The sequence below is a fragment of the Mizuhopecten yessoensis genome, unplaced genomic scaffold, assembly GCF_002113885.1.
Source record: "Mizuhopecten yessoensis strain PY_sf001 unplaced genomic scaffold, ASM211388v2 scaffold1011, whole genome shotgun sequence".
NCBI classification, from domain to species: domain Eukaryota; kingdom Metazoa; phylum Mollusca; class Bivalvia; order Pectinida; family Pectinidae; genus Mizuhopecten; species Mizuhopecten yessoensis.
This window is the reverse complement of record NW_018403833.1, coordinates 165,606-181,243: the sequence shown is the minus strand read 5'-3', so window position 1 is coordinate 181,243 and position 15,638 is coordinate 165,606. Positions and strand designations below refer to the sequence as shown.

Sequence of the window (15,638 nt, the reverse complement as noted above, 5' to 3'; positions counted from 1 at the left end):
CGACACACCGGTCAGACCGGCTATCTTATCTCAGCGCACCTGTACACAGTGTTGCGAAATCAATTCTGTGTCACGTGAATATTTATCAACCCAGAAACCCTTATTTTATCCCGGGTGACTTTAGCATATGGACAAAGAATTTACAGGTACGTGAGCTATTTTTTGATATACTTCAGATTAATATTGAATACTAATGAGTGTCACTGTGGAGATTGTCTTGGATATATGTTATTTTCTTTTATAAGTAACAGGTATGTGTAAAGGGAATGTGAACTTAGATAAAATATTCTGACAACTGTTAATCATGAAATGTAAACAATCCGACGTCAAACAAAGAATACAAATCTCAAATGAGGAAATTGAACATTTAATAATATGGTGTAAAGTATTTCAATGTTTGTGTGAATATAGATAGTGTTGTGCTAGTAAAGGGGCACATATGAAGCTATGGATAATTATGTGCTAGTATGAATAAAGGAGCATGTGTAAATATATGTGTGATAAGTAGGGTGACCCACTTTATGTGGAGAGAGGGGGAGGTCACGCACTGGCTTGGTTTACGTATAAATAAAGAAGATGGCCCCATTACATTTCTACTGTGCATTGGATAGTTATTTTCCTGTTAAATAAACGTCAAATTTGCTATATTTACATGAAGAGATTATTAAAAGTAATGGGTTTTTCTGAGGAGGTTTGAACACATGTTTAGAGTGCTTCAGAGGATTATTAAAACACTCAATATGATGACTTCCTGATTGACCATCAAGAGATCGCGTGATCGAATCCCCATGGCGAAGATGTTTGTGAAAAATACTTTATATTTTGAAAAATAGATTCAAAAAGTTAACTGAAACAAATTTGTAAAATTACGTTTATGTAGACAACGGTAGGTGCAAGTCTCGATTTATTTAGAGTTGAGTTGCCTAAAGTGTTAATTTATAGACTTGAGTGCATGCACTAATGATTTGTGTAACGATATGTGGACTTGTTTACTGTTGTGCAACCTTGTTGTATGTAATACGTCCCCATTGTATGAATGATTTTCGGGACTCCGTGGAGAACCCCACTTGAATAAAAGATCTCAGCGGGACCTCACGTGTTTGTGATTTTTCTATCTTAGAGTCACAATAATGTTTACCAAGACAGAGTAAAACAATACAATTTGTAGACAGGAAGTAGTTTTGAGTTTAATTATAAATTATATTTGTATTTGTTTAGATCTGTTCCATGTAGATCTATGTAGACTTAGTTGATGTTTAGTTAGATATTGCAGACATAAGGATTTATTTACAGCGAATTTTTGTAAAGTATGGAAATGTGAGTTCTGGAATTTTGTAAAATTGTGTTTTGCAAAATTATTTTTAATTTACACTTGGATTTAGTGGAAAATGTATACTGGGATTTTGTAAACATGGGATATAACTGAGATTTTTTAAACATGGGAATGTATAGACTAATGGTTTGTAGAGTTGGGTTAATATATTTTAATGTTTAAAGGTTTTGGTTAATGTTTGCTGTGATTTGGGCTTTGTAGGCGCTATAATTTATATATACTGTGATTAAGTAGATTTTGCATTCATTCCAGGGTTTATGTATACTGGATATTGATAGCTTTGTGATTTATATATAATGGAGTTTTATAGGTTTGATATTTATGTGTAGATGAATATAATGTACATTAGGTTTTATAGATTAGGGTTTTGTAGGTTTGTGTTTGTGTGTATGTAAGAGTTTTTTTCATTGTTTTGTATGAAGAAGATTTGGGAAAACATTTATTGTTATTTTGGTAAACTTTGTCTTTGTACATGTAGACTTGGGTAACGTAAACAGTAGTTTTTGAAATATACATACTGATGATTTATAGACTTGGGTTATGCATAATGAAGTTTTGTAGACTTGGGTTTATGTATATTGAGGTTTTGTAAATTTGGGTCGATGCATACATGATCTGTTTTAGATATGTTGAATTATTAAAAGAAAAAACTTAGACATACTTAGCGACCAAGGTTGATGAATTTGACGCGTGCATTGATTTCTATATTAATGTTTAATAACGGTGTTATGTATATTCTCTAGATTGAAAACCTATAATAATAATTATATAGTAGATGTTATAGGACTGTACATATTTTCATGCATATAAAAATAATATCTTCTTCATATATATCAGAATGATGACAATGGGACAGAATATCATTCTGATGATTTGGATATCCATGATTGGGTTGTCAACACAATATTCCAGTGACCAAACACGTAAGCTCACACATTTCATCTTTCTCTATCAATGTAATACACACTTCTTAAACCTATCCCAATCATAGTCAAAAGTAATCAATAATGGTGATATTTATCGTAGTGTGCTTTTTTGTTGGCTTCAGTAGTATTTGTTCCCAGAGTTTGTATTAGGAGAAAGGTTAACATTGTTGTTCCTCAGGGTACATGATGCACCTTGACAATTTTATCTCTCATTACATATTTAAGGAATGACCACAATATGATAGGAAGTGACGATTTCGCATTGTTGCTTTATTTATTTAATACTTATGCTCCTAACTCATTGTTTTTACTTCATAGAAATCTTTTGTTAATTCTCATATTGTTTGTTACATTTTTCTTTACAGTGTACATCGGAAATGATTGTGAAAACTATAAAATACATCATGTGAATAAGGAGGACACGTACACGATTGTGTGGAACGGTGGCGTGATACCTAATTATTGCTCCATTGGTTTCATTGGCCGTGATGATGGTTACATGAACGAGTACAAGGTCTGTGTAGAGGCAGAGACGTGGAAAGTTCCGAACTGCGGGGCAAAGGTCAAGTTAGAAAAAGGAGTTGTCAGCGTCCTTTCAGAGGTAGTTACACAATATGGCGACACTGTTCTTACATAAAAAAAAACGGATTTATGAACTATCCTACGTTTGTTTTCAAATATACTAGGAAACAATTACTAGATAATATACAATTCCGTTTCGTTTGGTTCGTAACTGGTAAAAGGTTGATAGGTCATTTTAATAATGTATTGAACAAAGTCCTGTTTTATATTTCTATTCATATTTCACTAACTTCTACACGTGAAATAATTCCTGTATTAAAATTTTCACTCTTGTATTCGTTTAATTTGTAGTTTGCCTTATAATAATGAGTAAATCTATATGTATATTTGATCAAAATATTATAAGACTATTTCATGCCCATGGATGTAGGATAGGAAAGTGCAACCAAAGAGGTTTTCAAATTAGGGAAAAACCCGTGCTTTGCCGAGGGTTTTGCAAAATTTGAAAATCCCGAGGGTGGAATTTCCCTATCATACACCCTTGGGCATGGAAGAGTATTTTTCTCTCAATTAGACTACCAGAATAAGCTCAGAGACCATAAAAATGTGTTTCGATTGGCCACCATTTTGAAAATATCAATCTCCTCCTAAGCTTTTTAGACGAAAATGAATCTGTCAGTCAGATTAAGCATACCCCATATTTACAAACAATGAAAGGTAATTACATCTTTCTAACGTATATGCCATGGTAAATATATCATGAAAGGTTTTGATTCCCTCACGTCGCCCTTTCCGCATTGCGGCGTCGGAGATTTCCAAATTCGTGACGCCACGTCATTGTTTGAGCCGTTGTGACGTAACGTCACGTGAAATGATGTGTAAGATAGAAATTTCCTACTCTGGACAGTTCTATCTTACACACAGGGAAATGAGAGAAATATATATGTAAGCTTTATACTCAAATATGCGCCTGCTATAACGTGCACTTATGACGCGGCTACAGGTATTGTTATACATGTAGTACAATCGGATCGTACCGTGTTATGTTAACATAATCCGAAACATCGATTCAAATCTATTACATATGCATATGGTTGGTACACAGCTGTTTTAAGCCGATCAATCTTATCTATGCATTAAGGTCGAGCGTCCCAGTTTCTGTGTTGTATCTTTGCTTCTCATGTCATTGCCACTATTAAGTATATAAAATGAACAAAGAAAACGTATTTATTATAATTGTATGATCCACAAATAAAACAACATAATATGTATCTCTGTAGCTGGGATTCCCTCAAAACTATATATATGGGAACCTTTCCACTACGCTACCAGTAATAAAATTTGTTTATATATTATTGGGAATAATTTGAAGTCATTTTAACCTCTGGAAACATGCACTATATAACTACAGGAATAGCACAAAACATGTTTTGCTTATAAAAAGTCTTGTAATTGCGTTGTTCTTTATTTATGTAAATAAACAGTTTTTTCTTCATTTAAAAAAGCATTTTGAAATTAAATAAGTTTTCCTTTTAGGTTAAGAAATATTCTTATTTGCCTACTGAAGATTAGCACAATCTTAGCCGCCGTACGTTATTTGTCAATTTGGAATTTTCCTGAATATTAGTACGATATAAGTATGACTTCGACCATTGCCAAGTTTGTTAGAATAATTAAATGAGATGTTATTTTAGGACGACGTTTGGTGGTAAACCTGATTTTAAGACAACAATAAAGATCACATAATCAAAAGTATTTTCGCTTTTAGTCAATTGAAATTATATTTTCATTATATAAAGTGTCCTTAGATTCAAAAGTAAAGTAATAAGTGACAAAATAAGGCAAAGAATATCGATTGTTTGTTTATTTATAATAATCGTTTTCCTGATCAATTTTTACGTAAACACATATATATATATATTGTTTACTTTTTAATAAACTTTTATGTTTTAATTAAGTGTAAAGACTTTGTATTTATAAAGAAAAATTAATAAGTTACAAAGAGGGACTAATTTATCTTTGATTATATAACGTGAATCTGTGACAAAACATGGTACCTGCCCTTATTGTTCGTTTCTGAACACAAATAGCCAACTCAGTTTCAAGCAATTGCATCAGCCCTCCTTCTCAGGTAAGTTTGGCTGTGCTATTGTTGTATGTATGATTTGCTGTAAATGATCTACGTTTTATCCAATCAGGTCTATTCCTGCTACCAGTCGCCTTCAAGTTGGTGTGGAGACTCTGATGACTATGTGGATATCATGTTCGAGTCTACACCCACACATTCATCAGGACAGACTGCTGAAATTCGCCTCAAAGTCACAGCCACTATGACATACAATTGTACGTTATGATTCGTATTATTTTGCATACATTTTCAGCTTTCCAACAAAGAAACCCTTCCACGAGTCCACTGTAAATTACAGCATGTCAACCACACACAGGGACAAATTATTACAGTACCACATCGTCAAAACAAAACAATATACAACATATTGTATTAATTTCACAAGTGAGACAGATTTTCTAATATTGAAGAAAATCGGACATGCTTTTCATTTCACTAGTAAAACGTTTTGTTTCATATGTCATTGATTAATCCTCAAAAGTTATATTTCAGTGGTAACAGACAGTACTCAATGATTAAAGTGAAATATATTAAATGTGAAAACATTTCACCCACTTACGGTCTGATTAAAAGTATCTTACAGTCATCATAATGGTTAATTATCAAAAGTGAACATTTTAAGTGATCATATTAATGCTATCTTATGCACTTTCATTGAAAGTTATATTGCAATAAAATTGTATGTTCATAGTTTTAACTATGATATCGTGTGTATCATTTATTGTAATGATGATTGTTAAACTAAATTAAATTAATTGTTAAATTGCTATATTTTAAAATAAGGACATATTTTTATTAATTTCTGTATTTCCAAACATGCAGTAATATGTTATATTTTCAATAGTAAATGTAAGGAAAACTGAGACTATCTTTACACTAGATGTTAGACATCCTAAGATGTGGGACATGGGTATCCCACCCTGTAAGTCTCCTTTCTCTGTTGCATGACACTATATGTTAGACATCCTAAGATTTGGGACTAATAAAATCTTTCACCCTCTTGGGGTGAGATGGGAGAATCTCAACCCGAGGGGGAAGATTCTTAAGTTGCCAAACACGATGCTTTGTCGAGTGTTTGGCAACTTAAGAATCTTTTCCCGAGGGTTGAGATTCCCCTGTCTAACCCACAAGGGGGTGAATGATTCTTTTCTCTTACCCTGTTCTCCCATTGTGTATCATACACACAATGTAACGAAAACGTTACATGCTAAATTCAAGGTTGACGTGACGTTGATGGATTGTTGACGTGACGTCATTGTATTGTTGAAGTGACGTCATGCCATTGTTATAAATAGGGGACCCCACCCCCGTCTCAACCCTAGGGTGAGACAAGGAAATCTCACACCGGTAAAAGTGCGGATGCATCTGTCCAGGGTAAGAGAAATGGGTATCCCACCCTGTAAGTCTTCTTTCTCTGTTGTATGACACTATATGTTAGACATCCTAAGATTTGGGACATGGGTATCCCGCCATGAAAGGTCTACTTTCTCCGTTTTTCCCAATACTTTAAACACAAACTGCCTTATCAGATCTTATGTTGCAGTCCGTTTTGATGCCTGTAACGATTTGTTTCTTCTATATTGAAAACGTGCTGTTTATTACAAAAATGTACCATTTCACTTACAGACACAATGACCATTGGTCTCGCAGTCGGCGGATGTGTTGGCGGTTTGTTTTTCCTGATACTCGCCATAGTGCTCATTTCAAGGGTCAGAGCCCGACGACTTTCACCTGTAATTCTGACATCAGGTAAGACAATAATCTGTAATTCTGACCGCAGGTAAGAAAATGATCTGTAACTCTTACCACGATAAGACATTCATACTATGACTTGAGGTTAGACATTATCCTGCAGTTCTGAACTCTGACATTCACTCAATAATCTTATCTCTAGTAAGATGGTAATCTTTACTTTTATCACAGGTGACACATTGTAGCTATGTATATGCCAATTCATTTTTGATTACATCCTTTTATCGATTGGAATTGAGAATTGTGTATGAAAACACCCTTTTTTTTGTTACATCTGTGGTAGTCGCTACCCTTAAAGAATAAACAACGACATATTTTATATATAATAACATTAGATATACTTTTTTAATAAGTCATTACATTTTCATCGTTTAAACACGAATAAATTGTTCCCTATGAAAAAATGATAAATGGTTGTGAAAAAAACTTTTATGTGGTCCATTGTATTTTTAACCAATTAAATCTGTCGTTAAATCCTGGCTTGTTGCCTGTAATTGGTATGGATATAGAAATATCTCCCTCACCTCAGGATTAGTTCACTAACAGTTCATTACCAAACTATATCAGAATCGAAATCACATCGATGTTAGTTAGACATCTTAATGTAAGAAAGGAAATTCTTGAACTTATTTCGTTAATATTGTTGTTGTCTATAGGTAAAACATAATTTCAAAACCATTTTGCTGTCCCCACCCAATTTTCAAATATATCGAGATTATCATCAGTTATTTAGTTCTGTTTGATAGAGTGGGATATTGGAAATAAATGTTGCAATATGTAAAGAATATATAGCGATATTTATTAAATATATTGGTTATGTAATATTATGTATTCATCTGTATGATCAATCATACGCTTCGTCCACAGGAAATACAATACCTAAAATTGATGTCTATGTAAAATTTAATTTTGTAAAAACAATCATACACCATAATTGTTTTGTGATATCTTGCGTTACCTTATGGCTGTAAATTGTATTTTTATAATTAACAGTAGCTATTTCATATCATTGTAGACTATTTTGCTATCTATAAATGCTGATATTGATATACCTATTTACAAAGACATTATATTGTAGTAATCCTCATTATATATGACTGATTCCTGTGTTGAAAGTCGGGCAATTTTGAGAATATATTAATCTGAGACGTTCACAAAATGTAAATCAATTATCTTTCCAGGGTTCAAAAGTAATTCGATCGTCCTTAATGAAAATTCATAGTGTCATTGTGCAGTAATAATGTTCGCATCTCTTTACTTTATAAGGTTATAGCGCGCCCACACAAGCACAGGGTTTGAGAAACCCTGTCATGTATTCAAACACAAGCGGAAGCTATCCAGACAGTTTCAAACCACCTCCCTCGTACGAAAGTGTGATGAATACCTCTCCTTACGCTCCGCCACCAATATCGACAAACCCACCCGTGAATGGATCATAAAAAACAGTGTCGAGGAAATAGACATGCAAATATAAATCCAATATATAATGCTACACAATTCAATCTGAGAAGTTTTTAAATCCAACAGAAGAGGACTAACTGAACGTCTGCCTTGACAATGGCTGTGAAGTTTGTGTGATTTGTTGAAATTGTTTTACCTATTGTTGTGTTGAATACATTGTTTGTAAATTATATAGAATTATTTGTTAATGTCCATCACTGATACATGTTCTATGTTTGTATTGCCACTAAAAGTAATCAATATATTTCATAAATTAATGCTATGGCTACGATGTAAATAATGACTGTAGTTGATGAAGAAACTGTAATTACATTGCGACACGTTGAAAATGTAAAATATATGAAATGTTTCAAGAATTTAAGATTATAACATGAATATGAAATCCGTTATATTTTTGTACTTTGTTTTTCTTGTGAATGTCATGTCCTGTGTACCATAACTTAATCCTGTTTTTCAATATCAATTTACCTTTGTTTGAAATATTTAAAAATATATGGTCGTTTTTTCAAATATAACTCCACACAATGTTTTTGTTTGAACATCGACGTGTGTATCGTAATTTTCTCGCTAACTGTACAAAAGAAGACTGAGCAATCAAAAGCATGATTATTTTTCAAAATGTTAATAATTTTTAATTTTTAATCATATTTTTATCACTGTGACTCTACTATATACACTACGCAGGATTCGACAAAAATGGAAGATTCCATTCAAATGGGTAACATGGACTAAATTATTAAATGATGAGGCATTCGAAGGCCACAGAAGAATGAATTTATTGAAAAATCATAGGTGTTTTATTTGAAAATATTAATTAAAACACATAATGGGAGCTTACTGTAACACATATCAGAGCAACGTATAATGTGTCTTATATCCTTAAGGGAGAAAACTCTATCAAACATAATAAGCATAACGTGTTAGAAAGTGCATATCAACTCATTAGTAAACAATGTTTTGTAGATTATATCATTTGTGCGTTTAACTATAAACCAACTCACAGATAACATATTATAGGTGGTATTTATATCCTTAACTGCGACAAACTTAACACTAATCCCGGTTATAATGTAATAACTAACACGATGACAGGTTAAGTACATCTTAACGACATGTTTAGTTTTACATGTATGAATCAGCTACATTGTGTATGTCAATATATATATATATAAATATATAACTTAAATAAATGAGGCACGCAGTTCAGTTAAATATATAAAAACGTGACATTGCTTTATATTCATATTTACAATTTTCTTTGGCGTATATTGTCAATAGCTGACCAATCTAAATACAATGGAATACCTTTCATCACCTGGGTTCCGATCGTTTTTATCGTTTAATATATCATACAAGGTTGTTTATTCATATTTGTTAATTTCCTGTTGATAACAAGTATTAATCAGTGTTGTTATGAAAAATACTAAGAAATGGAATTAATAAAAATTTGCTCTAAAAAGTGCAACTTCTCTCTTCTTCCAGCAAATATTTGACGGAAAGTCACTTTCTATCTTTTTTATTTGGTGGAAATCCTATTGCAATTTGAAATATTTTTGATACTCTTTATCAGAAACAATATCAAGTCTTAAAAATGTTAATGTTTAGCTACAAGGCATCTTCTGTGAATGGCGAGTATTCCAGCAACGGTTTGTTCAAGTTTCGAAAGTCATGCGAGTCTTTGAAAAGAACATATCCAACCTTTTTATAGACACTGGCACAGGTCTGGTCTATGTAATCAAGGTGCAAAACATTCGTTTTAATTCTCCAATTGTATGCTATTTTTCGTGAATTACCCCGCTTCGAGCACCAAATGCATCTATCTCTTTTACCAGGAGCACCCGATGTTAACGAGCGAATAGAAAGCATAATGCTATTAGTAAAATTAATATTTAAGTATTCAAAAATTCGACCAGACGTCTCTACAGGTCGTCTGGCTAACGTCTCGTACAAAAGAAGACGAATTCTGTCTGGATATTTTTGTTTAAGTTCACTCATCATGTTAGTATCTACCATCATTCTGTCACATGTTTCCTTCGCTAGCGTCATGACAGCGCCCCAGTTTTGACCATAAGCCATGATTTGAGAAGACAGCTTTCCTCGAGGATCCCTAATCAAGTATATGACTTTCAGGTCCGGTAACCGCTGTAATAACAGATTCACAGATTCCATGGCCATTCGTATGGTTTTAACGATTCTTAAATCACTCCTGGCACACGGTTTTTCTAACAAGGTAATACATCTCTTCACGGCTCTTATTGTTGTTTTATTGTCATGAATACATTTGGCGTAATTTTTCGATGTCAAGGAGAATGATCCCAAGAACTGGCTAGTCAGGTCTTTGATGTTGATAAAGCGAAAGTCACAAGTTAACCATCTGTACATCATTTCAGCATGGATCCATACTTTCTGCTGCTTGCGAATCCCTCTGTGGTATTAAAACAAAGACGCTAAGGTAAAATGAAGACTCTCAATATATGATACATATTTGGAGAATAGCGGGTAAAACCCAAAGATCAGAATAAGTCTCGACAAAAACCAATAACCAACTAACCAATATGTTACCATAAACGGACTATATGAATTAATCTGTGTAATTTAATTTACTGAATTTTAAAGATAAATAGCAATATATAGAGGCAAAATTAATCGGCTTTGTGCTAATCAAGTTGGTCAAAATGGTTTCATTTGCTGATTCCTGGCTATTATTAGGCGTCATCTTTGATTTTTAAATATGGCACCTACTTTGGCAAATTAAGATATGTTTTAACATGGAGCGTTGTCCACGATCTTAGTGTCCCAAAACTGAATAGAGATCACACACTGTAACCATTTATTGGTTAAACAATAAATCATCTGTTAATACATCTTATTTCTCCTTCCCCAATCAATGAAATAAACGGATTTATTTGTTAATTTTCATTTTTTATTTTTGCGTTTGTATCGTTTTCTTTCAACGGAAACGATATAATAAGTGTGAGTTTCTTAAGTATAATTTGTTGTCTTTGACCAGTGAAAAAAAAATTAAAACAGAAAGATTATACTGCATGATCTTAAATTATTATTCAAACATGATTTTTCAGTAACAAGTGATAACGTACAAAGGTGAATTAAACTATACAGCCATACATCATGAGAAAACCAAACCTGAATGACGAATCATAATGAAAGCAGGAAGCAAACACAAAAAGAAGTCATTGACCCTTATATAGAGACTGACTTTTAAGCGTTGGATAACCATCAGATTTTCTGTAATGATTTCGGACATGTCCATTTAAAAAAGGTGACCAAGGGTTTACTCCGACGTGTGGAGTAAGTACAGAGCAACAATACTTTTACTTAATCGTACGAGCATAAATAGTATAAAACAGTTCACTTGCATGTTGTCTTCACTACCGTTGTATGTTACCTCAGCTGGCTCAAGCTTAGTGCAAATATATATATATATATAATACTTTTCTGTAGAATTTGACTTACTAGTGATGATCCTGAATAGGTCAGAAATTCATATGTAGTTGAAAATTAAAAAAAAAAATCAATTCGTGAAATATTGCCAGGTAATTCATTTTTCATTCTCCCATGCCAAACAGGTAGAGAAAACGTATCCCAACGCCATTTTATTCCAAACATCAATCAAATAGCAGTCTGATATACATAGATGAAGTTATTTGTAATATTTATTATTAATTAACTACTTGCGCATTGACAATAATATGAGAAAACTGACCAATCAATATCATAACAAACTGGGCCAATATGGGATAAACTGGGCCAATATCGAAGAACTGGGCCAATACGGGATAAACTGGGCCAATATTGATAACACGCCAATCGAATGCACGCCATATTATTCTGAATATTTCTAGACTTATCGGCGATGACATGTTAGCAGTTTAATGCATGACATTACTAGATAGGAAGTGTTTAGCGAGTTAAGCCAAACATTGCTTCATGATATATTAGTAGTACATACTCAATGGTGAATTCTGAACTACAAGATTGTCTGCCCTTTTCCCTGTAAGTGGTGCAAATATATCAGGAGGTACCATAAATATCAATGTAATGCCTCCCCAGAAAAAAGCGAAGTACAGTCAGTCCGAGTATAGTTCACAAGAAAAAACAGCTGAACAATATTTTAAATTAATTGTTATTAAATTTGTTGAATTTAATCACTTTAGTTTTTGTTAATTTAAGATTATTGCCAAGTATATACAAGTAGTAAATTAATAAAAGTGTCATTAATCAGCTAATTCCATATTGGCAAAGTTATTAGGCCTCGGTCTGTCACATTGGCCCTCGGCCTGCGGCCTTGGGCCAATATGACAGACCTTGGCCTAATAACTGGTCCAATATGCATTAGCTAACTAATAACCCTATAGTATATACCAATGTATGTTATATATGTTGAGAGGATTTGAAGGAAGTGAGATTAATTAATATAAATATATATTGACAGGATTTGAAGGAAGTGGGAGGGTTTGATATAACTATATATCAAAAGGATTATAAGGATGTGTGAGTAATTAATATGGCTATATAATGAGATGATTTATTTATAGGAATTGAGAGTGATTCCTATAACTGTATATTGAAAGAATTTTACGGATGTTTGAGTGATTATTATGACTATTTATTTTGTCAGGATCTTTAGGAAGTGATAGTGATAAATGATAAATATGGCTTTATATAAACAGGATTTTAAGGAAGTAAATGTGATTAATATGGCTTTATATAGACAGGATTTTACGGAAGTAAAGATGATAAATAAGGCTTTATATAGACAGAATTTTAAGGAAGTAAAGGTGATTAATATGGCTTTATATTGACAGGATTTTACGGAAGTAAAATTGATTAATTTGGTTTTTATATAGACAGGATTTTAAGGAAGTAAAGGTGATTTATATGGCTTTATATTGGAAGGATTTTACGAAAGTAAAGGTGATTAATAAAACCATATATTGACAGGGTTTTAGGGAAGTGAGAGTGATTTACATAACTATATGCGAACAGGGTTTTAGGGAAATGAGAGTGACTTTACATAACTATATGCGAACAGGGTTTTAGGGAAGTGAGAGTGATTTACATAACTATGTGAGAAAGGGTTTTAGGGAAGTGAGAGTGATTTACTTAACTATATGTGAACAGGATTTTAAGGAAGTGAGAGTGATTTACATAACTATGTGTGAACAGAATTTTAAGGAAGTGAGAGTGATTTACATAACTATATGTGAACATGGTTTTAGGGAAGTGAGAGTGATTTACATAACTATATGCGAACAGGGTTTTAGGAAAGTGAGAGTGATTTACATAACTTTGTGTGAAAAGGGTTTTAGGGAAGTGAGAGTGATTTACTTAACTATATGTGAACAGGGGTTTAGGGAAGTGAGAGTAATTTACATAACTATGTGTGAACAGGGTTTTAGGGAAGTGAGAGTGATTTACATAACTATATGCGAACAGGGTTTTAGGGAAGTGAGAGTGATTTACATAACTATGTGTGAAAAGGGTTTTAGGGAAGTGAGAGTGATTTACTTAACTATATGTGAACAGGGTTTTAGGGAAGTGAGAGTAATTTACATAACTATGTGTGAACAGGATTTTAGGGAGGTGAGAGTGATTTACATAACTATGTGTAAACAGGGTTTTAGGGAAGTGAGAGTAATTTACATAACTATGTGTGAACAGGGTTTTAGGGAAGTGAGAGTAATTTACATAACTATGTGTGAACAGGATTTTAAGGAAGTGAGAGTGATTTATATGACTTACAAGTACCTTGTGGTGCCGTTATAAAAGCGCACAGTTCGAGCCTTGTCGATATCTTCGTCTATGTAACGCAGTGGTTCGAACACGTAAAAGCTGCCTGGGTGATGCTGAAGGATGTCGCCTGTCAGTGTAGAACCACTTCGCATGTAGGTAAAGATGAGGACGGGCACACTTGTATTACGTAATTTAACTTTGTATGTTTCTGTAAAAGTAAACTCAAATATTTCAATATATCAAATAAAAACTTTCTCGCCACGAAAAACAGGAAATGGAAAACAAAAGAAATGCATCACCGAAAGAAAGTCATCGGAACCCCGACTCCTATCCCCTACGTAAGGCCGATTTCCAATTGCACCCTCCAACACCCAAACATGAGTAAAAAAATCCTAACAAAAAGGAAGTAACAAAATACTCCAGTAATTTTCGCATGAGAATAAATCTTCTTAACCCTAACTCAAACTAGGACTCCAGTTAACATCCTTCCCCCTCCACATACTCTCAATCTCCAGTTGCTACTACAAAGCAAAAAATGAAAAAGAAAGAAAATCTCTGTCTCGAGATTCTCTCAACGCCCAGTTTAATAACTGAAGCTCCTCTAACCCATGAATATATACAAATCTCCGTCTCCTTCAGGAACGTAATCATTTAATCATTTTCTATTTAAAGTGGAAATTTATACAAGATAATTTTTCATTTTTTGAAATTTGCAAAAACACATTTTTTTTGTCATTTTCTTAAGTAAAGTTTTCCGGTTTTGACACTTTTACCATTGTCTCCATTGTGACGTCATGCTTTAATGTGGACATTATTTTATTTATCATTTAATGACGTCACACTTTGTCATATTTTATAAGCAAATACATGATATGCTTGCATTTCTTGAGTTATACGGTAATCATGTCATAAAGCGTTTTATGTTGTATAACAGACACTAATGATAGGCATAGTGTGTATGATACACTTTGTATAATTCGAAATCATTTACATCAAGGCGCTTTACAGCTAAAAGAATACAGATAACTGATATCGGTAGATTTATAACAATACACACAAACACACGATTGTCTTACCTGTACTTGTAGATAACCGAATCTTGAGAGGCCCCACCCGAATAAATCCATCATGACGGACGGTGAGGAGCATGGTGAACACAAAAAGTACAGTAAATGTCACCAGGAGCATAAAACATGTCCTAAACATTACAAAATCCATCACTGTGACGAAGGAAAGGTCTTATATACATACGGAACAAATACAGAATAGTGTGCGCACATGTTGTTCTGAAGAAGAAGCAGATGTTGAGTCACAAATCGTGTTTATTTTACAATTAAACATTCGCTTGAGAGTTCAGTCTAGTAATTTTATAATTACATGTAATTAGAATGTTACCACACGGATATGTACGTAGATTTTAGACTGGTAGTCCCACACAGGTACATTTCGACAGAATGCCTTCTAAGTGTATTCTATCCGACCCTACGGAAGACTACTTCGGTGTGTATAATATGCCAGGCGGGTAGTAATGATTAAATCAGCTGATAATTATATTATCTTCTCCTAAATCAAAGCCTATTGTACCGACAAATCAATGCTAGTTAATTTAATGATTGCCTCTATTCTTCTTAAAATTCAACGTACATGTATTTGCTAGCAAACAAACTTCTTTATAACTAATATATCTATATTGGCGTGTGTATACATATAAACCTTATATTTATTTCAATGTTATTAAGTTAATGTTTCACTTCAAATCAAA

General features: G+C 33.2%; 2 protein-coding genes across 3 annotated transcripts; one reads left to right on the top strand and one right to left on the bottom strand.

Moving 5' to 3' along the window:
- The first annotated feature begins 10 nt into the window (after positions 1-10).
- LOC110456162 lies at positions 11-9,105 on the top strand. Its single transcript, XM_021506737.1, has 6 exons — positions 11-146; positions 2,171-2,256; positions 2,625-2,860; positions 4,980-5,124; positions 6,536-6,658; positions 7,928-9,105. The coding sequence occupies exons 2-6, from the start codon at positions 2,172-2,174 to the stop codon at positions 8,098-8,100; spliced, it is 762 nt and encodes a 253-aa protein (XP_021362412.1). The 5' UTR covers positions 11-146; position 2,171; the 3' UTR covers positions 8,101-9,105.
- LOC110456146 (carbohydrate sulfotransferase 1-like) lies at positions 8,265-15,400 on the bottom strand. 2 transcript variants are annotated; one of them, XM_021506718.1, is made up of 3 exons: positions 14,953-15,400; positions 13,886-14,084; positions 8,265-10,547 (listed from the first exon to the last, which is right to left on the bottom strand). In XM_021506718.1, exons 1-3 carry the CDS (start codon positions 15,092-15,094, stop codon positions 9,728-9,730), a joined length of 1,161 nt encoding a protein of 386 aa, XP_021362393.1. In that variant the 5' UTR covers positions 15,095-15,400; the 3' UTR covers positions 8,265-9,727. The 2 variants fall into 2 exon arrangements, with proteins under 2 accessions (XP_021362393.1, XP_021362401.1); XM_021506726.1 differs by having other exon boundaries at positions 13,892-14,084.
- Between the last annotated feature and the right edge of the window lie 238 nt (positions 15,401-15,638).